The sequence below is a fragment of the Gossypium hirsutum genome, chromosome D06 (genome assembly GCF_007990345.1).
Source record: "Gossypium hirsutum isolate 1008001.06 chromosome D06, Gossypium_hirsutum_v2.1, whole genome shotgun sequence".
Taxonomy (NCBI): domain Eukaryota; kingdom Viridiplantae; phylum Streptophyta; class Magnoliopsida; order Malvales; family Malvaceae; genus Gossypium; species Gossypium hirsutum.
In genome coordinates this window covers 62,244,674-62,269,589 of record NC_053442.1, presented here as the reverse complement: position 1 = coordinate 62,269,589, position 24,916 = coordinate 62,244,674, and the positions used below count along the sequence as shown (strand labels likewise).

The following is a 24,916-nucleotide window of genomic DNA, read 5'->3' as shown; positions in this document are numbered from 1 at the left end:
CCAAATAACATGCATTAGGAGAGTGATTTCAAAGTTAAACGAGTTCGATTCTACGATGAATGGCTTATGGTAAAATGACATGCTTCAATACAAGATTTTCAATTTGGAAGAAATCCTTTCTTATCGGAGACAAAGGATATATGGAAACCAACATCAACCACTTTGAACCAATGAACAAGGTGTCCATAGTGGATTCATTAGATGAGGAGGTTTGGAGTGCACAGGTCTAGAAGCTCGAGGCATTCACAGAGTGATTGGAGATATTTACATTAATTTTTTTTCCATATTTTTCAAAATTTTAATATTTTTATTTATAGTGTTTATTTTATTTCATTACTTCAAATCATATTTAGTATTTTATTTACATTAGTTAGGTGTATAAAGAAATATATTTATAAATAATATTAAATACATTAATTTAAAAGATATAATTAATTTTATATATTAAAAGGGGAGGGGTCTGCTTACACTAGTATGAAACCAAAGTAATTTTATACGCTTTAATATATTTTTGTATAATTATTAATTTAACAATCCAACTGTAAGATCCTAAACTTGGCCTAAAAGTTATGACCGGATGTTGAGAAATTACATTCAACTTGTTCAAAAGCCTTTGCTTCGATCAAACTAAATGCATTTCGAAAATATACACTTTGGCAAAACTTTCATGAATGTTTAGAAAAACTTAAGTTCGGAAAAAACTCACTTAAAACCCAGAATTTTGAATTTCAAATCGTGTGTTTTGATAATATCTATTTTGACAAATCATTTCTAGTTTAAGGCAAACACTCATTAAAACCATTTGTTTTTTATATAGAAAAACTCTTTAGGAGTTAGTTTACAATGGAAAATTTTCAGAGATTTAATTTTGGAAATCAAAATTTTAAATTGTTAACCCAGCAAGATTTAGCAATTTTATGTTCGCAAATATCAACATCGATGAATTAAATAGAAACCAAAACAAAAACCCAAAAAAAAATTACAGCCCCAGAAGTTCAAAATAAACAATTACGAAAATTGCCAATTTTTTAGAAATAACTGATAAAACCATCCGAGCACCTGCACGCCGTCCTACTCTAACTTACCGATTACTTGAAATGTGTTGAAATGTACAAAAAAAAAACAAATGGTTGAGCTATTAAGTTTAGTGTCTAACTAAAACTCAAGCTAAGGTCACATACAATACAATAAACAAATAAGAAAATCACAGCAAATTTTATAACAATTAATCAAACATAATTGAATATGTATGATTATGCCAATTCGATATTTTAGAAAATCATAATGCGGATTTTTTTAGAAAACGTCCTACCCAACTCCGCTACACACCAAAATAGAGTTCCCTAGAACTCTTCCATCCAAAAACACACCAGTTAAGTCATCACGGGTTGCCCATCAATAATGACCCGCCACCCCGGGTTGCCCGGTAACAATGTCTTAGCAATATGCAGTTAAATTGCCAGATCAAATATATGTGATCAAGCCATTGAATTACGCAGATCATTAAACTACCAATACTGAATCTTTCTCCTTTAACATTATCAAAATTCCATGCAATGTGTCAAGGCATGTATGTACAGAATCAAAATGGTGAGCATGTAGAACATGCTGACGTACAATAACAGAAACAAAAGACATGAAAGTCCAAGCTTTACAGAATAGATTTATTTAATCTTATAGAAACACATCAGTTTTACCATGAAATCACATGCATGGTTATATCAAATTCAAAAATACAAATTAACATGATCGTACAATATAGACGCTTATACAGACATAACGAATCAAGACATACCTTCAGAACTAATAGTATTAGCTCATACAAATTTATAATACATATACATTTAACACAACATAGAACCATATTTATAGATACCTTGTTTTCAAGTCCTATTTAAGCGGTACGGACCCTACGGAGAGGCTAATTACCTTCTACCGATCAAATTGGGCCAAGATGGAATTTCCAAAAAATGGGCCCACACGGCCTCGTTTATACCCGTGTGGCCCACACAGCCCAATTGGCCCAGACCGTGTGGCCAAACGAACTTGCACACGGCCTGTCACATGATCGTGTGTCACACACGGCCTACCACACGGTCATGTGGCATCGATAGTGCACTTTTTCAACTTTCTTCGATCGCTGTTTTTCGAATTTTTCAATTTTTTCGTTACACAACTTACTGCTTTCCGATGTCGACCCACAACAGCCATTTCAGCACCTAAAGAAGAAACAATTCCTACGACACTGTTCATCGACAAAGAATTACGCGCTTCACAGACCTCCCATGCAACCTTACCACAATCCCAAAACTCCAAATCGCGAAGACCAACAACCGAATTAAAGACTAGAAGCGACACGGACCAGAACCGTGACAAAAAAGTCGTTAGGAGCGACAAATAGATAAAATAAAATAATAGATAAACAACACCCAACAGATGAGAGCAAATTGGTTTCCAGAGAACAAGAGGAAAGAATAACGAAAAATTAAGAAAAACAAAAGATGTCAGAGCATTACCTTGGTAGCAACAAATTAAACAAAACTAAGAAAGACCAAAAAAATGGAAAAGAATTGAGAAGAAGAGTGCAATGAGAAGAAGCTGAAAACTACTTTAGTTTAATGTCTATAACGGTTATTTTGCTTTCTTATTACAAATTTATTATCTATTTTTCTATTATTGTCGTGTTTGAATCCTAACACACATCTCATCACTATTTTTAATATCATCGCTATAATAACTAATCTCATTGCTATAGTAATTAATTTCATCGCCATCGCTATTTTCAATCTTAAAAGAATTAATATTGTCTCCAAAGGCATTGACCAGAGCAGTAGGGGTTGTGGCTAGACTTGATCATGAGCTCAATTGGATTGAATTTTAGGCTCGTTTTCTAGGTTCTGGCCCTACCTGACCCGAAAATAGGCCTAAATTTTTGTTCAAGCCTGACTCAAATAAAACAATGCCAAACCTAAGCTTGGCCCGGCCCGCCTCTATTAAATTATTTTTATTATTTTTTATTTTAAAAAATATAATACATCAAATATATTAAAAATATTAAAATAAATATTTCCCAACAAATTGAAAATACATTAAAAAAAAGTCTTTATACTTATATAACATTAAGATAGTTGCAACTTAGCAAGCAAATGCATCTAAAATAGTAGCAAAATTAACAATAAACAATAATTATACAATATCCAAACATAACAATAAAATAGTAATAATATAATAGCAAAAAAACAGTTAACAGTAGTAAGGAAAAAATTTTAAGCAAATTTGGTCGAGTTGGGCCCAAGCAAAAATATCTTACTCGAGGCTCGGCCCATTTAGAAAATGGGTATTATTTTTTGTCCAAGCTTATTTTTCAGGCCTATGTTATTTTCCAAACTCCCTCACTTTTCAATAGGGCCATCGAGCTTGGACAGGTGACCTAACTCATAATCAAATCTAATCGTAGTCCCCTTAAAATGAAAATTACTCTTTAGACCCTTAAAATGAATATTACTCCTTACACCCTTAAAATGGAAAACTATTATTTAAATCTCTCTAAATCAATAAAATTATAAGTTACACATTGTAAATTTACAGTTTATTCAAAAAATAATAAAATTTTGATTCAACACCTCTAAAAACTATAAAGATACATAATTTAACTTCAACCCTTAAAAGCAATTTTCTAACTTTATCCCCACGGCACATTCAAATAGACCCTGAGATATAGAAATCAAAAGGTAGGCAACAGAACCACGATAGTAGGACTGACAGCACTTTCAGACTAAGGCCAACGTGAGTCACAACCAAGATAAAAACATAAAGATGAGGTGGTGGACGAAGGCAAAGCAGATCATATTAGTGTTATTGTAATCATTTATCTTCGACCACCACACTATATGTTTTATCTTTTATCTTCTTCGTTTGAAAAGGAATACCTAGCTGCCCTTGTCCATCACAACACCTGTCCTCCTCCCAATTCGGATTAATCACCCACTCTTTTATTTTTTATTTATTTCGTATTCAATATTATCAAATAATTCCATAACTCCAGAGTCACTCTTTTATGCAGTACTGATATGCAAATTTCTTGTACAAAATGTTTGCATATGCATGGATTTCGCATGCATTTTCCAAAACACAAAAGACAAACAAAAGTATTGTACCTGTTGGCAAATAATTAAATTAATCTTGCATAAATTAAATTATGAGAAGTTATGAATGTGAAAAGACTTGAATATGAAGAGTTAATAATGCGAAGAGACTTGAAGATGAAAAGTTACACACATGCATGAATAGTCATAACTTCTATAGTATTTAAGTTATGTAAATGAATAGTTACAACTCTTAGCATTTAGTGATATAGATGAATAGTCACTTACAACTCCTATATAAAGAGTTATATGTGATGAAGAATACATAGTGTGAGTGAAATAAAAAGTTTATTAGAAAAAATTTTTCTTCTCTTCCATACAAAATTTGTTTCTCTTCTCCATTATATTCTTTATCACTTTCTTTGTTTTATTTCTCCAAATATTAATCAAACTTCTACAAATTGGTATCAGAGCCTTGTTCATTGAAATGAATAATTTTATTCCTCTTTCTTCTGTTCCCCAATTAACCACAGAAAATTATGGCAAATGGAGTATCCAAATGAAGGCTCTTCTTGGATCTCTAGAAGTTTGGGAGATTGTTGAAAAATGTTATAATGAAGTTGAGGCTGAAGAGGAAGAATGATTAATACAAGTTCAAAAAGAGAGTCTAAGAAAATCAAAGAAAAAAAATCAGCAAGCCTTATTTTGGATATATCAAGGAGTTCAATCATATGAAGCGGCTTGGGAAAAAATTGCTTGTGCCACTACGGCAAAACAAGCATGGGAGTTTTTACAAAATTCATTCAAATGAGATGAAAAGGTGAAAAGAGTTCAGTTGCAAACTCTTCGAGGGGAGTTTGAAAGATTGCAAAAAATAGAGTCGGAATCAATTTCTGATTACTGTTCACGGGTTTTGTCCATAGTCAACCAATTAAAAAGAAATGGTGAAACTATGGATGATATTCGTGGTGTTGAGAAAATCCTCCGTTCTTTAGATTCCAGATTTGACCACATTGTAGTAGCCATTGAAGAATCAAAGGATTTGAGTACAATGACTATTGATGAACTCACAGGTTCGTTGCAAGCCCATGAAGAAAGATTAAACAACAACAAGAAGAAAGTAGATCTAGATCAAGCACTCCAGTCAAAGTTGTCTCTAAATGAGAAGAAGGGAGATTTTAAAAATCAAAGAGGGAGAGATCGTGCTCGTGGAAGAGGAATAATTTTTAGGGGAAGAGGCTCAAATGCTCGTGAAAGAGGTGAAGATGCAAGCATGGAAAATGGATGGAAATAAGCCAACCAAAGTCAGAATTTTAGAGGATCACAAAGAGGACGTGGACGTGGAAATTAAAGAGAAAGAGGTCGTGGCTATTTTGAATGTTATCATTGTCGCAAACCTCGTCATTTGGCAAGTGAATGCTGGTACAAGAAAGAAGAGAAAAATAAAGCTAATACAGTACAAAATAATCAAGAACAAAAGCAAGAAACTTTGTTGCTCGTGTCTCATAGTGGAGAGATTGGTGATGTCTGGTACATAGACAGTGGTGCTAGCAAGCATATGACAAGTAACAAAAATTTATTTTCGAAGTTCTTTGAATCTAATTGTGGAGAAGTAAAAGTAGGAGATGGCAAAGCTTACAAAGTTAGCGGTGTTGGTGAGTTGGAGTTCAAACCAAAGCAAGGAAGGGTAGAGAAAATGTCTGAAGTTTATTTTGTTCCTGGTCTTAAAAATAACCTGCTTAGCGTTAGGCATCTTTTGAAGAAGGGATATGATATTTATTTCCGTGACATGGCTTGCTATTTGTCAAGGAAAAATCAAGTTGTTGCTAGAGTTGTAGTGGCATCAAATAATTTTTTCTCTCTCACCCTTCAAAATCAGAATATGTCTTGCTTTATTGGTGCTCATAAAGGAGTTTCAAAGTTATGGCATGATAGATATGGACATCTGAACTATGAAAATTTCGAGATGCTTTCAAGAAAGATGATGGTCAAAGGTTTACCAAAAATCGATCGGCTTGATGATGATTGTTGTAACACCCCTTACCCGTATTCGACACCGAAATAGGGTACGAGGTATTACCGGAGTTTACTCATTAATTTTCAAGCATTTCATTTTTATCTAACATTCATATTTATAACCGATCAAAATCAAAACATTTATGAGCTAACGTTAACCAATTTAACTTATACATTTATAACCAGAATCAAGTCATCCAAAACTACCGATAAAACCAATAGGTAATGTGATATATCTCCAACAAGCTTCCGATAATCATTTCAAAGCATCTAATAATTATGTATATCACCAATAATAATTCAGTTCCAATATAAAACACACATATATGTATAATATTCATTACCGAATAGCATTCACTTCAATTGAAATTAAACAAAATATAGTTCATACGAACTTACCAGGCTAAATTGCAGAAATACCAAAATATAGGGACATTTTGGAAATTTTCTATTTTTCTCGAATTTCCACCCAATCTTGATCTAAATTAATATTTCATTCAATTTACTAATTTAAATGATAAAACAATTCATTTCATGCAATTTGGTCACTTTTTGACATTTTTACAAATTTACTCTTAAATTTTCATATTTGTTCAATTTAGTCCCTGAAACATATAAATTGATCATTTTTAATAAAAACTCATGCTAGTTGAATAATCACATATTTTCCTCCTCCTCCTCTCCATTCCGCATCCTTAATATATATATAACATACTTATATGTAACATTATCTATAATTTCATATTTATTTATATTCTTTTAAAGCTGTCCACTTGAGTCATAGTCACTAAATTATTTATATCTTGAGCTAAAGAACTCCAAATTGAGATCAGTTAATTTTATCTGAAACTAGACTCACATATCCTCTTACCATAAAATTTTTAGAATTTTTGGTTTAGCCAATATGTACAGTTTATTCTCTAAATTCATCTCTGTTCTGCTGTCTGACAGTTCCGACCCTTCTTCACTAAAACTTAATTATCTCCTCATACAGAATTCAAATGATGTTACCGTTTGTTTTTATTGAAAATATACTCATTAAGGATTTAAAAATATAAATTTAAGCCTCTAATTATTTTTCTCAAAGTTTTGATGATTTTCCAAAGTCAGAACAGGGGATTCCAAAATCATTCCGACCCTTTCTCACTAAAATTTAAATATCTCAAAATACACAATTCTTTTGCTTTCTATGTTTCTTTTATATGAAAGTAGACTCATTAATATTTAATTACACATCTTGTTCATATTCTAATTCGATTTCCACAATTTATGGTGATTTTTCAAAGTTAACCTACTGTTGCTGTCCAAAACTATTTTAGTTCAAAATGTTGATTACTAGGTGTATAACTCCATTTCTCTATAATATTTCCCATCACTTTCACTTATTTTTCTTCACTAATATATCAAGAACATAAGACCATATATAAGAAAACTCTACTATAACATTATTTCCATGCTTTTTTCAATAATATTAAACTTAAAAATAAATTGACATCTTGATGTTCTTACCTTGTGCTATTGATTTCAATCTTTAACTTGATTTTCTCTCTCCTCCAGCTTCTATTTCTTGAATCTAACTTGATATTCTAGCTCCCCATATTCTCTTTATGAATTTTCTTTCTTGGTGGTTATGGAAATTTGTTTGATTTCAAAGTGAAAATGGAGGATTTTTGGTTAGAGGACCAAATTGTAAAGAAAAGAAAGTTTCTTTCTTTCTTTTCTCTTCATACGTTGGAATGCATGGGGGAAGATGATGATTCTTCATCTTCCTTTTATTATATATATATATATATACTAAATAAAATAATAATAAAATAATAAAATAACATTTAAAAATTAAATTAAAATATTAATAAACTAATATTTATTTAATTAATCTAAAATATCTCCAACATCATCATTATCTTCTAGATTTCTCTCTCTTATTAATTGATCATTTTGCTCTTTATGATCTTTTAAAATTCCATTCTTGAGTCATCACTCAATTTGGTAAAATTGTATTTAGTCCCTCAAAATTCTTCACATTTTTTAATTTGATCCTAATCCATCCATTTTTCTTAGTTTCTAGATCATTCCACCCTTAAAATACTTACACCTTTGGTCCTTCAACTTTTTTGTATTTACACTTTAACCCCTCAAATTTTGAGTATTTACTCTTGGGCAACAAAACTTTTCGCACTTTTGCAATTTAATCCTTTCTTGAATTATCATGTTATAATATATTTCCCAATGTTGCCATAACTCAAAATTCTCCCTTTTTATTTTTTTATTATTTTATCACTTCATTTCCTTATTTTACTGTACCAAGGATAATATCTTACTGTAGAAATTTTTAAAATATTACATTTGTGGTCCCGAAACCACTATTCCGACTAGACCCAAATTCAGGCTGTTACATTTGTGAAGCATGTCAACTTGGAAATCAACACTAAATTGCTTTTCCTTCTCAATCCTCGTGGAAAGCAAGAAGACCATTGCAACTTATTCACTCGGATCTTTTTGGTCCTATGACAGTTTCATCTTTGGGAGGTAATCGTTACTTTATCTCTTTCATTGATGATTAATCAAGAAAGTTATGGGTATATTGTGTCAAAGAAAAATCAGAGGCTTTTCAGAGATTCAAAGATTTCAAGGCAGAAGTGGAAAGCTTTACTGGGATGAAATTTAATTACTGGGTTGAAAATTAACACCTTGCGGACAGATCATGGAAGTGAATATTTTTCAAAAGAATTTGAGAAATACTGTCGAGATAGTGGCATCCGGCATGAAATGACAGTCCACCATACACCTCAGCAAAATGGTGTGTGTGAAAGAAAGAATAGAACAATTATGGAAATGGCTAGATGTCTTCTTAAGAAGAAGAGGTTATCAAGAAGATTTTGGGTTGAAGTTGTTTCTTGTGCAGTTTATCTTATCAATAGATCACCAACAAGAAGCTTGGAGAATTGCACACCACATGAGGCGTGGTATGGTACAAAGCCTAGTGTTCGTCATCTTAGAGTATTTGGGAGTGTTGCTTACTCTCATATTCCAGATGCAATGAGAAGCAAGTTGGATAACAAGTCAGAGAAATGCATTTTCATTGGCTATAGTGAAAGAAGTATGGCATACAAGTTGTACAATCCGGTGACAAAAAAGATTGTGATAAGCCGAGATGTTCGGTTTGATGAAAATTCTATGTTTGAATATATGGAAGTTGAAAAAAAAATTTGCCAATTTTTCCTTTTGAACTTGAAGAAGAAGAAGAGGCAGTAATTGAGAATGCTGAAGATTATGCTGAAGCAGAAAATCCTCCTACTTCCTCATGTTCTTCATCAAATTCTTCTTCATCCAGCCCGATTCGAAAAACGAGAAGCATCCAAGAGTTATATAATGTAACTGATGAAGTTGTGCAAAATGATGTTGTATTATTTGTCGTTTTTTGTAGGAGAAGATCCAATTTCTTTTGATGATGCATATCAAGAAGAAATATGGAGGAAAGCCATGACAGAAGAGATTTTCTCAATTGAAAATAATGATACATGGGACCTTACAGATTTGTCACCACACAAGAATTCAATTGGAGTCAAATGGGTGTACAAGACAAAGATGAATCCAAATGGATCTATCAACAAGTACAAGGCAATACTGGTTGCAAAAGGATACAAGCAAAAGGAAGGAGAAGATTTTACAGAGGTATTTGCTCCAGTTTCAAGACTTGAAATATTTCGGTTACTTATTTCTCTTGCTGCCTAAAACAATTGGAAAATGTTCCAAATGGACATAAAATCTGCGTTTTTAAATGGTGTTCTCAAAGAAGAAGTCTATGTTGATCAACCACCAGGGTTTGTCAAAAAAGGAGAAGAAGAAAAAGTTTACAAGTTGAAGAAAGCTTTGCACGGGTTGAAGCAATCACCCCGAGCTTGGTACAGCCTCATCGATTCTTATTTTTAGAAGTGTGGATTCCAGAAATGTCCATATGAGCATACTCTCTACATCAAAGGCAATTATCAAGGAAGATTCATGGTTGTAAGTCTCTACGTTGATGATCTTATTTTCACAGGAAATGATGTGAAGATGTTGAAAGAATTTCAGCACTCAATGATGGCATATGACAGATTTGGGAGAACTTCATCATTTTCTTGGCATTGAAGTTCATCAATCCGAGAAATGAATTTTTATTTCACAAGAGAGCTATGCAAAGGAAGTTCTAAAAAGATTCAAGATGGACAATGCGAATCCAGTCTCTACTCCATGCATTACAGGTCTGAAGTTATCTAAAGAGGATGAAGGAAAGCTTGTCAATTCCACCATATTCAGAAGTTTGGTTGGAAAGTTGATGTATCTGACTTCGACAAGGCCTGACATCGTGTATGCTGTTAGCTTGGTGAGTAGATTCGTGGAGAAACCTTACTCCAATCACTGGGAGGCTGCCAAGAGAATATTGAGATATGTGAAGGGAAGTATTGATTATGGAATTTTCTATAAAGCCAAGACATTAGTTGATTTCATTGGTTTTACGGATAACATTGATGATAGTAGAAGCACTTCTGGTTATGTTTTCCACCTTGGTAGTGGTGCAGTTTCATGGAGCTCAAAAAAACAATCAGTTGTGGCGCTTTCGACTACAGAAGCTGAATATATCGCTGCATCTTATGTAGGATGTCAATTGATTTGGTTACGTGGAATTTTGGAGAGTCTTAAGCAGAAGCAGAGCAAGTCAACGATTTTGTTTTGTGACAATAGTTCTACTATTTCAGTCACAAAAGATCCAGTTCTTCATAGAAGAACAAAATACATTCGCATTCAGTATCACTTCTTGAGGGAACTAGTGAATAATGGTGATGTTCAAGTTGAATATTGAAAGATAGAATATCAGATGGCTGATATCTTCACAAAGCCGCTTAGTGGACAAGTCTTCAAGAAAAATGTTGAAAGGTTGGGAGTTCGAAGCAAGTTTAATTTAAGGGAGGCATTGTTGGCACATAATTAAATTAATCTTGCATAAATTAAATTATGAAAAGTTATGAATGCGAAAAGACTTGAATATGAAGAGTTAAAAATGCGAAGAGACTTGAAGATGAAAAGTTACACACATGCATGAATAGTCACAACTCCTATAGTATTTAAGTTATGTAAATGAATAGTCACAACTCCTAGCATTTAGTGATTTAGTGATATAGATGAATAGTCACTTACAACTCCTATATAAAGAGTTGTATGTGATGAAGAATATATAGTGTGAGTGAAATAAAAAGTTTATTAGAAAGAATTTTTTTTCTCTTCCATACAAAATTTATTTCTCTTCTCCATTATATTTTTTATCACTTTCTTTGTTTTATTTCTCCAAATATTAATCAAACTTCTACAGTACCTGCCTATTCAGTTGTAAAATAGTAGTTAAAATAGTAAATAGCAGTGCAGGTTGTTGTTAGCAATTAGCATTTAGCAGTTAGCATTTACAAGTGTTAGTTAGACTTGTAAAACTCTTTAAATACAGGAAGCTGATGGTTCAGCTGATCATCTTTTTCATGAATAATAATTCATTCATTCATTCGTTTCATGTGAGAGTTTCTATTACAGCCTACCTACCTATCTACCTACCTACATGTCGTCATCTTTATGGTCAGTACACATGCTGTAAATTAGTGTGTATATATATATATGTTCTTAGTGAGGCAGTGGAAGCACATTATTCCAACAGTACAAGCAACACAAAATAGTCAAATTAGCGAGCAAGATGAGTAAGGGTACGAAGAGAGCAGTTCTGGTGGGATGCAACTACCCCAAGACCCAATTCAGCTTGCATGGATGCATCAATGATGTGAAAGCCATAAGAGGTGTGATCCTGGACATTGGGTTTAAGGAAAGCGATGTTAATGTCCTCACCGATGCGCCAGGGTCGCCGGTTCTGCCTACGGGTGTAAACATTAAGGATGCACTCAATAGAATGGTGAACAAGGCTAAAGCAGGAGATATTCTATTTTTCTACTTCAGTGGACATGGAACACGCGTTCCAATCTTTCAACCTGGCCAGCCTTTCAAGCAAGATGAAGCAATCGTGGCTTGTGATTTAAATCTTGTCACCGGTAGGTTTTTGTTTGAATTTATATATTTATTTTAGCAACATATATTCATACCCTATATATACTTGGTTTCTGCAGATGTGGACTTCAGACGTTTAGTTAATCGGCTACCAGAAGGAGCAAGCTTCACAATCCTATCAGATTCGTGCCACAGTGGGGGTCTCATTGAAAAAGAGAAAGAACAATTTGGTGGTCAGCATATGACGACAACAGTAAATACCGACAAGCCTAAACCGTCTAAGGCTAAGGCTAAGAGTCTTACTTTTGATATCATACATAGTGCGATAGATACAGCAGCAGGCATCCTACACGACGCAGCAAATGTTGGCCAAAAGATTTTCGGAATCTTCGGGAAAGATGTGAGTCTCAAATTCCATCCTCACTACGTAGAGGGGTTAATGGTGTTGGATCCACTGGAGGAGGATGAAGGGATTTTATTAAGTGGATGTGAAGCCAATGAGACATCATATGACCTGGTCTTGGAAAATAAAGCCTTTGGGGCGTTCACCGATGCTGTGGTTAACGTAATCAATCAGAACTTGGGTGTTGGAATAAGCAACAGACACCTCGTGGCTGAGGCTGCCAAGATTTTGAAGAACAATGGATTCGAGCAGAACCCTTGCCTTTATTGCAGTGATGAGAATACAAACACACTTTTCTTGGGTGGCTTTGCTTAAATTTCTGATCAAAATGCTGGTGCTCAGGCTGTCAGTAATGTGCTTATGTTTTGCACTACTACTAGAATAAATTTGACAGCCTGTTGACTTATATCTACCTACCGCTGTTTTCTTATGCATCTCCTATATATTGTGCGTTTGCTATGTGTGAAATTCTAGTGTAATAATAAATAAATAAATAAAGTCTTATTTTGTCCTACAGAGTCTTTTTAATTTTATAAGTTAGAGTAAGGAAGGTTCTGGATTGTTATAATCAAAGGAGAGCGCACAATAGAAAAATGGAGTGGCGAACTTCAAGGTGTTGCAACGATATTTATCGATAACCTTCCGAATAACATGCATTACGTGAGTGATTTCAAAGTTAAATGGTCCGATTCTATCATAAACGGCCTGTAGTAAATATGACACGCTCCAATTTAAGAGTTTCATTTTGGAAGAGATCTTTTCTGGTTAGAGACAAAAGATATATGCGGATGAACATCGACCATTAGGAGTGAGCGTTCGATCGGATCGAGTGAAAAAATTAAAATATTTTTACAATTTAACTAATTCTATATTAAAACACATAACTTTGAAATCATTTATTTTTTTTAATTCATTAAAAAAAAGAGTAAAAATAGTATTATAAAATTGAATTATTAATTAACTTATTTAGGTCCCAAAAATGATAATTTTAGAGTTTTCTAATTTTTATATATATTCTTTTGAGTTTTTAATATATATTTTTAAAATATTTAAATTCTTAAATTTTTATAAATATTTTGAAATTTTTTTGTAATTTTTTTTGAGAGAAAGATCTATTTGCTCAATTTTAAAATCGATAGGGACCAAATGTGTATTTACACCAATTTATTGTAACATCCCAAAATAGGACCTAGGAGTTTTAGAGGTAATTTAGGAATTTTAGCCTTAGAGTGTTCGAAATTTTACGAAATGGTTTATCGATAATATTTTTTACTATGATTAAAATTAAATCAATTTCTGAAAATGAGTTTTAAATACCTTTAATTTTGAAGGTAGTATTGATTTGTAAAAAAGTTAAAATTGTGAGTTTTTAAGAGGCAATTAAAACAAATTTTAAAAATCAACCTAAAATCATCCCCACCTATAAGTTTCACGTTAGTCTTCTCCATCTTCATGCTTTTCTTCCACTTTTTGATCTTCAACCTTAATTCTCTTGATTTCTCTCATCATCCAAGCCAAATATCTCCATAAAAATAAGCTTTTAAAAATGATTAGTTTTGAATTTTAAAACTGACTATATTTAGGAAGTTCTATAGAAGACTGTCATTCATATCTTACATAAAACAATTAGTTTGAACATTTTTAATTTACATTAAATAGGTGGAGATTGTTAGAATTAAGTAACCCAAATCATTATTTAAATAAAATACTGTGGTAAAATAAAATAAAAGTAAAATCCCTATAGAATTATACTTCTTTTATTTTATTTTAGAATAAGGTTTTTTAAACCTTATTAAACTCTATCTATTTGATATTGATTAGAATAAGGTGTTTTACTCCTATTAGATTATAGTTTTACAAGCCTATAAATAGGTATAGTCTACTCCTCTTGTAATTAATTCGAATTCGACATAGTGAATTTTCTTCTCCTTTGCCCGTGGTTTTTTTTCCCAAAAGGGTTTCCACGTAAAATCTGTGTGTTTTTTATTTTTATTTTTATTTTTTATTTTTCTTTGCGATATATTGTCATTACCGACATTATATTTTTCACAAATTGGTATCAGAGCTTTCGGGTTATTCATCTCAATCACGATAATGACGTCTTTGAAGTATGAAATTTCGCTGTTGGATCGCAACACCAGATTCGCATTGCGGCAAATAAAGATGCAAGTAGTTCTTGCATAGATAGACTTAGAGGAAGCCCTACTAGGGGTAGATAAGGTGCCTTCAACATTGACGGAGGAAGAGAAGAAGCGCAAGGATCGAAAGGCGTTAACACAGTTACATCTGCATTTGTCTAACGAAATTTTGCAGGATGTGATGAAGGAGAAGACCGCCGCTGGATTATGGAAAAGGTTGGAACAAATATGTATGTCGAAAACTCTAACTAGTAAACTGCATATGAAGCAGCGTCTTTATGATCATCGTTTAGAGGAAGGTGCGTCTGTGCACGAACACTTGACAATGTTTAAAAAAATTCTCTCAAATTTAGAGGCCATGGAGGTTGAGTATGATAAGGAAGATCTAGGGTTGATTCTACTTTGTTCGTTGCCCCCGTCTTATTCAACCTTTAGAGATACAATTTTATATAGCCGCGAGTCTCTCACAGTTGATGAGGTTTATGATTCTTTAACCTCGTATGATAAGATAAAGTATCTTGTGGTTAAAATTGACTCTCAAGGAAAGGGTCTCATTGTTCGTGGGAGACAAGATCGGAATTTTGATGATGATCGTGGAAGGACACAGGAACGGAATCCTCGCTGTAAATCTAAAGGTAGATCGAAGTCTTCAAACAGAGGTAAAACTTGTAACTTCTGCAAGAAGAATTGTTGACACCATTTTTTGGATGAAAAAAGGGTCAACTTGGATTTTGAAAATGAAAACGGGAGTCGCCACCAATCCTTTTTTGTGAGGTGTGATTGGATCACCTCGAAAAGTGGTTGTTTTGAATAAACGGTTTGATTTTATTAAAACAACAAGTTCGGTCCACGAAATTCAGAAAAACGGGTTCGGGAGTCGGTTACGCACGAGGAAGGATTAGCACCCTCGATACGCCCAAAATTGGTACCTAGTTGATTAGTTAATGTCTTAATGTCGAAAATTGAAAACTTTGAAGAATTTTAAAAATACGATCCTTATATTATAATGTTGAAAATTTTTGGGAAAATGAGGCATATTTCACGTTAATCGAGGAAAAGAATCATATCCAGTAAGTTAGGACACAATTTCTCGAATTTTCGATGCGCGAATGAATGCCGAAAATTTAAAAGATGTCTGACTATCTCGAATTTAAAAAAGGGATCAAGTCCAGTAAGTTTGGACTCGATCTTTTCTTAATTTCCAAGATCATTTAAAAATTCGGTTAAAAAACTCGCGTATTTAGATTTATCGTGAAAATCGAAACCCAGTAAGTTAGGGTACGACTTTCTCGAGTCTAAACATGAAATTTTATTTATTCAAAAGTCATAATTTATACATTGAATGAAAAATAATTTAACGCCTAATAGTAGAAATAAAACATGATGTTAATGCTTGTAACAAAACAATAATGAATTCGATAATGTAAGTATGAATAATACGAGTAACAACAAATAAAAGATAAATAAATAAAAACGAATTAAACATGCAAAAGAATAAGCAAATAAACTACTCGAATGAAAGTGGGCATAAATAAATAAAAGAAAATAAACACCGCGCTAAATAACGAAACCATAAAAGAAATAAAAATATATAAATACATGTTTATATATATTTTAGAATTATGAAAATATAGAAAATATTTAAAAATATGTATACGTATATCTATGTGTAATAAAATACGTAGAAATAGATATAGGTATGTGTAAGTATGAAAAATGAAATATAAAAATATATTTATAATAACTTTAAAATGTATGTGTATATGGATTAGGAAAATGTATATATTTACACACAATAAAATAAAATAAAATAAAATATGTACATATATATTATAAAAAGTATGCGTTTGTATATGTAAAATATATAACAAGAATTTTAAAATTAAAAGAGTATAAACATAATAATAATAATAATAATAATAATAATAATAATAATAATAATAATAATAATAATAATAATAATTTGAAATCATGAAAAGCTAGAAGTAAATAATAAATAATAAAAGATACAGTAAGATAAAAATATATATATAAAAACTAAAAAACTAAAAAAGAAATATATAATATATAATATAATATAATATATAAAAAGGTAATGCAAAACTAATTTATATAATAATGATGAATAAATAAATAAATATAAGGGAAAATAAAAACTAATAATAAATAACAATAATAATAATAACATCTCATTTATTGATTTAATAATAAAACAAACAAAATAACACAAAAAAAGGCTAAACTAGATATTAAAGCAAAATTCGGGGCCAAATCTATAAATAAATAAAAGAGGAAGGACAAAGTTGAACGCGCGAACAACAAGAAGGGATCAAGAGAGCAATTTTTCCTTCTTTCCCAAAACGCACAGCATCATAGGACCAAATTGTAAAGAAAAATAAACTAATGTGCGAATTTAAAAAAAACAAAAGGGCCTTGATTGTAAAATTATTTAAAAGCGGAAAGGCTGAAAACGCAATTAGCCCTTCCGCTCAAAAATACGCGGATCTTGGCCTGGAGCGGGTCGGGTGGATCGGGTCAAAGCCAAAATGACGCCGTTTTGGCGTTTTAGAGGGCTGAGCAAAACGACGCCGTTTTGCTTCCCTATTTAAACAAACTTTTTTCCAGAAACTTTCATTTTTCTTTCTTCTTCAAAAAAACTCCCTCATTCTCTCTCAACCCCCTTTCTTCTCCCTCAAAATCTGGCCAAGCTTCCGGCGAGCCACCGCCGTAGCGCCACCGCGCCGGCCACAGTGTACGGTGGCCGGAAAAATAAAAAAAAGGTAATTTTTTTATTTTGCTAATATAAACTGTTTTTATATGTATATATATATGTTTGAAAATAGGAAATGAACGGATATATAAAAAAAAGAAAAAAAAAGAATCCGAAATGAAAAAGGAGAGATCACCTTTTAGTGTCTCTTTTTTTTCTATTGATCTTTCTTCCCTTTTTTGTTACAAAAGTCCCTCAAAAAACCCCCGTTACATTTTTTGAATGGCCTTTAAATAGCCATTTTTTACATCTTTTTAATCTGTTCTTGCGCTCTTGTCACTTCTTTCTTTTTGTTTGCAGGCGCAAACGGGTGAGCAAGTGGGCTGTGGCGTCAGAAGCAAGTGGCGGCTAGGAGCAGGTGGTGGCAGTTGGGGTTGGTGGCTGCGGCAGCTGAAGCTAGGGTTAGGGGCTAGGGTTTCTTTTCTTTTGTTTTTTTTTTGTTATTGTTTTCTGATTTGGGTTGAAAAGTTTTTTATTGGGTTTGGGTTGTTATTTGTTATTGGGCTAATTGTTTTGGTTTAATTGTTTTGGTTCCTTGGGCCCGGGTCAAAAATTGGGCTTGTACAGCTGCCCCTCTTTGCTTGTTGTCATGTAACGATAACAGAGCAAAGACTAAGAAAGACCAATTTTTGCCCGGTCTCACTGAGTCTTGACTTCTCTAACACCTCTCTTTCCAAGTAGTTTCATTCCAGTCCAGTATGTCTTGTTGCTTCGATCCATTCCGCTGCAACTTCAAAAAGACAAGACTTGTAGCTTCAATCCACTCTGTTATAACTTTAGGGGGACGAGATTTGTGGTTTTAGTCTGCTCCACTACAACGTTAGGGAGATAAGGTTTGTGTCTTCGATATGCTTCGCTGTCAATGCAGGAAGGCAAGATTTGTTATCTTCAACTAGCTCCGTTACTACCGAGAGAGGCAAGGTTTGTGTCTTTGATCTGCTTCGCTGTCAATGCATGAAGGCAAGATCTGTTGTCTTCAACCAGCTCCACTACAACCGAGAGAGGCAAGGTTTGTGTCTTCGATCTGCTTCGCTGTCAATGCAGGAAGGCAAGATCTGTTGTCTTCAACCAGCTCCACTACAACCGAGAGAGGCAAGGTTTGTGTCTTCGATCTGCTTCGCTGTCAAGGCAGGAAGGCAAGATCTACTATCTTCGATCTACTTCACTACCTAATACAGGAAGACAAGATCTACTTTCTTCGATCTACTCCGCTGCCTAATACAGGAAGACAAGATCTGCTTTCTTCGATCTACTCCGCTCTAATACAGGAAGACAAGATCTGTTATATCTTCGATCTACTCCACTGCCTAATACAAGAAGACAAGATCTGCTTCCTTCGATCTACTCTGATGCCTAATACAGGAAGACAAGATCTGCTTTCTTCGATCTACTCCGCTACCTAATACAGGAAGACAAGATCTGCTTTCTTCGATCTACTCCGCTGCCTAATACAAGAAGACAAGATCTGCTTTCTTCGATCTACTTCGCTGCCTAATATAGGAAGACAAGATCTGCTTTCTTCGATCTACTCTGCTGCCTAATACAGGAAGACAAGATCTGCTTTCTTTGATCTACTCCACTGCCTAATACAGGAAGAAAAGATCTGCTTTCTTTGATCTACTCCACTGCCTAATACAGGAAGACAAGATCTGCTTTCTTCGATCTACTCCGCTGCCTAATACAGGAAGACAAGATCTGCTATATCTTTGATCTCCTCCGCTGCCGAATACAGGAAGATAAGATCTGCTATCTTCGATCTCCTTCGTTGCCAAATACAGGAAGACAAGATCTACTATCTTCGATTTCCTCCGCTGCCAAATACAGGAAGACAAGATCTGCTATCTTCGTTGATCTGTTCTTTGGGGAACCTGACCTGTATGTTCTATTTTATGAACCTAATTGTGCCTAGTGATTAGGATGACATGATCAGAACAAATCAAATGCTCCTAACTAGATGTGTATGAATGACATTTGAATGAATGCAAAATGTCATGAAAATGGTTCCTTAATGCTTAGGTTATCATCACGCAAAAGCTTATTAAGGTTTTATCACTGACGTACTACAACGCCTTCTTGCTCGTCTGGCATATCCAAAGAAACACTTAATCTGATTGCCCCCCACTGTGAACGTCAAAGTTCAATCCATTGGGACGTAAAAATGTACCATCATTCTCCCACTGTAACCCAAGGGTAGAAAGATATGGCTTTTCTCAATCTTCTTCTATCGTAATTCAAGGATACAGAATGTGAAGCTTTTTGGTTTTTTTTACCCCATTCCCCAGGTGTCATACCAAATGCTCATGCACAATTGCAAAATTTTCTTCTCTGAGAAAACCTTTTCTTATCACTCAGTGATCATTGCTTGTTTGTTCATTGAAGCTTTGTCACCAACACGGCATCTTGTCATTTTGTTCAGTCAATGTTTGGACAACAAAATCCGAAGGGATAGCCTTAACTTAGACTTTTCCTTCTTAGATATTTCACCCTTTAAACTTGGTGTTTTCTAAACAATAGTCCTGTTTCAGGTTCCTATATTATTTAGAAACTTCTAGAGTAATATGTAAAACTTCCATTGTGAAAGTATCATCATTCCAATGCAACATGCTTGCAAGAAGAATATAACGATGGATAAAATAGAATTGATTTGAGAGCATAGCTCGAAATGAATAAATTATCAAGGATAGCAAAAAAAGGAATTGATTGGAACATGTATCTTGAAAAAGAAAGAAGTATTCCAAGAATAACAACTTCAAATAATACGAATGGCAGGTGCCCTAGATATCGCAACTTGAACTTCTCTGTACAAACTTTCTGAAGACCTTCCTGAGTTTGACAGGTGTTTAGAAGATCTACAGGACTCCGTCGATGCCCCAAGATGTCGCCTTACCCTTTCAGGTATAGCAAGATCACCGCATGCCCCAATCTGATCACTTCATGCCCCATTCTGATCAATATTTGATCCGCCCTTCGGGTTTTCAACTCAAATCCCCTTTGGCCTAAGATGCCCTTTGCGGGTTTTCCCCTTAGCCTCTCCATTTTTACTTTTCATTTTTTCATTTTTCAATTTTTTTCATTTTCATTCATTTTTTTTTACATTTTTTTCTTGACTCAAAGTGCCCTTTGCAAGTTTTCACCTTGGTCCTTCCTTTTTCTTTAAACGAAATGTTTCTTAACTGGATCCGAGTTTATAGGATTGGCAATCTCACTCAGGATCAGTGCTCCTCTGAAAATGATCTTCTTTACAACATAGGGACATTCCTGGTTTGGCATTCATTTCCCTTTAGAATCCTTTCGTTAAGGAAGAATCTTTTCAACATCCAGCCTTCTCGTGGAATTCTCTGAGACGAGCCTATTTATTATGGGCTCATATCATTTATTTATGGTACATCCGACCCTGATGAATAGCTTTTAACCATTTTCCTAGGGCCAACTAATCATATCGCGATTGGATCCCTCCAACAAGCAATACAAGCCCAATTTTTGACCCGGGCCCAAGGAACCAAAACAATTAAACCAAAACAATTAGCCCAATAACAAATAACCAACCTAAACCCAATAAAAAAACTTTTCAGCCCAAATCAGAAAACAATAACAAAAAAAAACAAAAGAAAAGAAACCCTAGCCCCTAACCCTAGCTTCAGCCGCCACAGCCACCAACCCCAACTGCCACCACCTGCTCCTGGTCGCCACTTGCTTCTGACGCCGCAGCCCACTTGCTCACCCACTTGCGCCTGCAAACAGAAAGAAAGAAGTGACAAGAGCGCAAGAACAGATTAAAAAGATGTAAAAAATGGCTATTTAAAGGCCATTCAAAAAATGTAACGGGGGTTTTTTGAGGGACTTTTGTAACAAAAAAGGGAAGAAAGATCAATAGAAAAAAAAAGATACACTAAAAGGTGATCTCTCCTTTTTCATTTCGGATTCTTTTTTTCTTTTTTTTATATATCCGTTCATTTCCTATTTTCAAACATATATATACATATAAAAACAGTTTATATTAGCAAAATAAAAAAAAATTACCTTTTTTTTTATTTTTTCAGCCACCGTGTACGGTGGCCGGCGCGGTGGGCTACGGCGGTGGCTCGCCGGAAGCTTGGCCGGATTTTGGGGGAGAAGAAAGGGGGTTGAGAGAGAATGAGGGAGTTTTGTTTGAAGAAGAACGAAAAATGAAAGTTTCTGGAAAAAAATTGGTTTAAATAGGGAAGCAAAACGGCGTCGTTTTGCTCAGCCCTCTAAAACGCCAAAACGGCGTCGTTTTGGCTTTAACCCAATTCGCCCGACCCGCTCCAGGCCAAGATCCGCGTGTTTTTGAGCGGAAGGGCTAATTGCGTTTTCAGCCCTTCCGCTTTTAAATAATTTTACAATCAAGGCCCTTTTGTTTTTTTTAAAATTCGCACATTAGTTTATTTTTCTTTACAATTTGGTCTTATGATGCTGTGCGTTTTGGGAAAGAAGGAAAAATTGCTCCCTTGATCCCTTCTTGTTGTTCGCGCGTTCAACTTTGTCCTTCCTCTTTTATTTATTTATAGATTTGGCCCCGAATTTTGTTTTAATATCTAATTTAGCCTTTTTTTGTGTTATTTTGTTTGTTTTATTATTAAATCAATAAATGAGATGTTATTATTATTATTGTTATTTATTATTAGTTTTTATTTTCCCTTATATTTATTTATTTATTCATCATTATTATATAAAATAGTTTTGCATTACCTTTTTATATATTATATTATATTATATATTATATATTTCTTTTTTAGTTTTTTAGTTTTTATATATATATATTTATCTTACTGTATCTTTTATTATTTATTATTTACTTCTAGCTTTTCATGTTTTCAAATTATTATTATTATTATTATTATTATTATTATTATTATGTTTATACTCTTTTAATTTTAAAATTCTTGTTATATATTTTACATATACAAACGCATACTTTTTATAATATATATGTACATATTTTATTTTATTTTATTTTATTGTGTGTAAATATATACATTTTCCTAATCCATATACACATACATTTTAAAGTTATTATAAATATATTTTTATATTTCATTTTTCATACTTACACATACCTATATCTATTTCTACGTATTTTATTACACATAGATATACGTATACATATTTTTAAATATTTTCTATATTTTCATAATTCTAAAATATATATATACATGTATTTATATATTTTTATTTCTTTTATGGTTTCGTTATTTAGCGCGGTGTTTATTTTCTTTTATTTATTTATGCCCACTTTCATTCGAGTAGTTTATTTGCTTATTCTTTTGCATGTTTAATTCGTTTTTTATTTATTTATCTTTTATTTGTTGTTACTCGTATTATTCATAATTACATTATCGAATTCATTATTGTTTTGTTACAAGCATTAACATCATGTTTTATTTCTACTATTACGCGTTAAATTATTTTTCATTCAATGTATAAATTATGACTTTTGAATAAATAAAATTTCATGTTTAGACTCGAGAAAGTCGTACCCTAACTTACTAGGTTTCGATTTTCACGATAAATCTAAATACGAGAGTTTTTTAACCGAAGTTTTAAATGATCTCGGAAATTAAGAAAAGATCGAGTCCTAACTTACTGGACTTGATCCCTTTTTTAAATTCGAGATAGTCAGACATCTTTTAAATTTTCGGCATTCATTCGCGCATCGAAAATTCGAGAAATTGTGTCCTAACTTACTGGATATGATTCTTTTCCTCGATTAACGTGAAATATGCCTCATTTTCCCGAAAATTTTCAACATTATAATATAAGGATCGTATTTTTAAAATTCTTCAAAGTTTTCAATTTTCGACATTAAGACATTAACTAATCAACTAGGTACCAATTTTGGGCGTATCGAGGGTGCTAATCCTTCCTCGTGCGTAACCGACTCCCGAACCCATTTTTCTGAATTTCGTGGACCAAACTTGTTGTTTTAATAAAATCAAACCGTTTATTAAAAACAACCACTTTTGGAGGTGATCCAATCACACCTCACAAAAAAGGATTGGTGGCGACTCCCGTTTTCATTTTCAAAATCCAAGTTGACCCTTTTTTCATCCAGAAAATGGCGTCAACAAGAATGGGCACGCTAAATCTGAGTGCTATAAACTGCAGAATAAGATCAAAAGGGAAGCTGTGAATCAAAATGGAAAGCAACCAGAAAATTTTGGTAAGGCTGATGTTGTAGAAGACTATAGCGATGGTGAACTTCTAGTCGCTTCTGTCAACAATTTTAAAGTGAGCGAGGAGTGGATTCTTGATTCGGGCTGCACCTTCCACATGAGTCCCAATCGGGATTGGTTTACAACTTACGAAACAGTGTCTGAAGGTGTTGTTTTGATGGGAAATAATGCTTCATGTAGAATTACAGGTGTTGGAACAATTAAAGTTAAGATGTTTGATAGAGTTGTCAGAACACTTAGCGACGTACGACATGTTCCAGAATTGAAGAGAAATTTAATTTTATTGAGTACTCTTGATTCAAAAAGGTACAAATACACAGCTGAAAGTGGGGTTTTGAAGATTTCTAAAGGTTCCCTCATTGTAATGAAAGGGCAGAGAAAGACTGCCAAGTTATATGTTTTGCAGGGTTCTACTGTTACTGGTGATGCAACTGTCACATCCTCTTCCTTGTCAAATGATGATATTACTAAACATTGGCATATGCGCCTAGGGCATATGAGTGAGATTGGCATGGCAGAATTGAGCAAAAGAGGACTTCTTGATGGGCAAGGAATTTGTAAACTACAGTTCTGTGAGCACTGCGTTTTTGGGAAGCAAAAAAGAGTTCGATTCACCAGAGGAATCTATAACACGAAGGGAACATTAGAGTATATTCATTATGATCTGTGGGGTCCATCCAGAGTATCTTCGAGAGGTGGAGCTAATTATATGCTAACTTTTATTGATGATTTTTGTAGAAAAGTGTGGGCGTTCTTTCTGAAGCAGAAAAGCGATGTGTTTTCCGCATTTAAGTCTTGGAAAACCATGATTGAAAAACAGACGGGAATGCAAATAAAACACCTTCGCACAGATAATGGCTTAGAGTTCTATTCTGATGAATTCAATAAACTATGCAAGTCAGAAGGGATCGTGAGACACTTGATAGTTCGTCATACTCCACAGTAAAACGGTGTTGCAGAACGAATGAATAGAACGATTATGGAGAAGGTTCGATGTATGTTGTCAAATGCCAACTTACCAAAGTCATTTTGGGCCAAAGTAGCCTCTACTGTATTTTTTTGATCAACCGATCTCCATCTGTTGCCATTGAGAAAAAGACTCCACAAGAGGTATGGTCTGGTAATCCTGCTGACTATTCTAATTTAAAGATTTTTGGTTGTCCTGCGTATGCTCATGTTGATAATGGAAAATTGGAACCGAGATCTATTAAATGTGTTTTTCTTGGTTATAAAGCTGGTGTAAAAGAGTATAAGTTATGGTGTCCTGAAAATAGAAAAGTGGTGAT

The 24,916-nt window shown here is 33.6% G+C and overlaps 1 protein-coding gene across 1 annotated transcript; it reads left to right on the top strand.

Moving 5' to 3' along the window:
* Window positions 1–11,716: 11,716 nt before the first annotated feature.
* On the top strand, window positions 11,717–13,040 carry LOC107941590 (metacaspase-9). Its single transcript, XM_016875156.2, has 2 exons — window positions 11,717–12,169; window positions 12,245–13,040. Exons 1-2 carry the CDS (start codon window positions 11,821–11,823, stop codon window positions 12,841–12,843), a joined length of 948 nt encoding a protein of 315 aa, XP_016730645.2. The 5' UTR covers window positions 11,717–11,820; the 3' UTR covers window positions 12,844–13,040.
* The last annotated feature ends 11,876 nt before the right edge of the window (window positions 13,041–24,916 follow it).

Coding starts and splice junctions, on each gene's coding strand:
- LOC107941590 (XM_016875156.2), top strand. CDS start 11,821: ATGAGTAAGGGTACGAAGAGAGCAGTTCTGGTGGGATGCAACTACCCC. Junction 12,170..12,244: donor TGATTTAAATCTTGTCACCG/GTAGGTTTTTGT, acceptor TGGTTTCTGCAG/ATGTGGACTTCAGACGTTTA.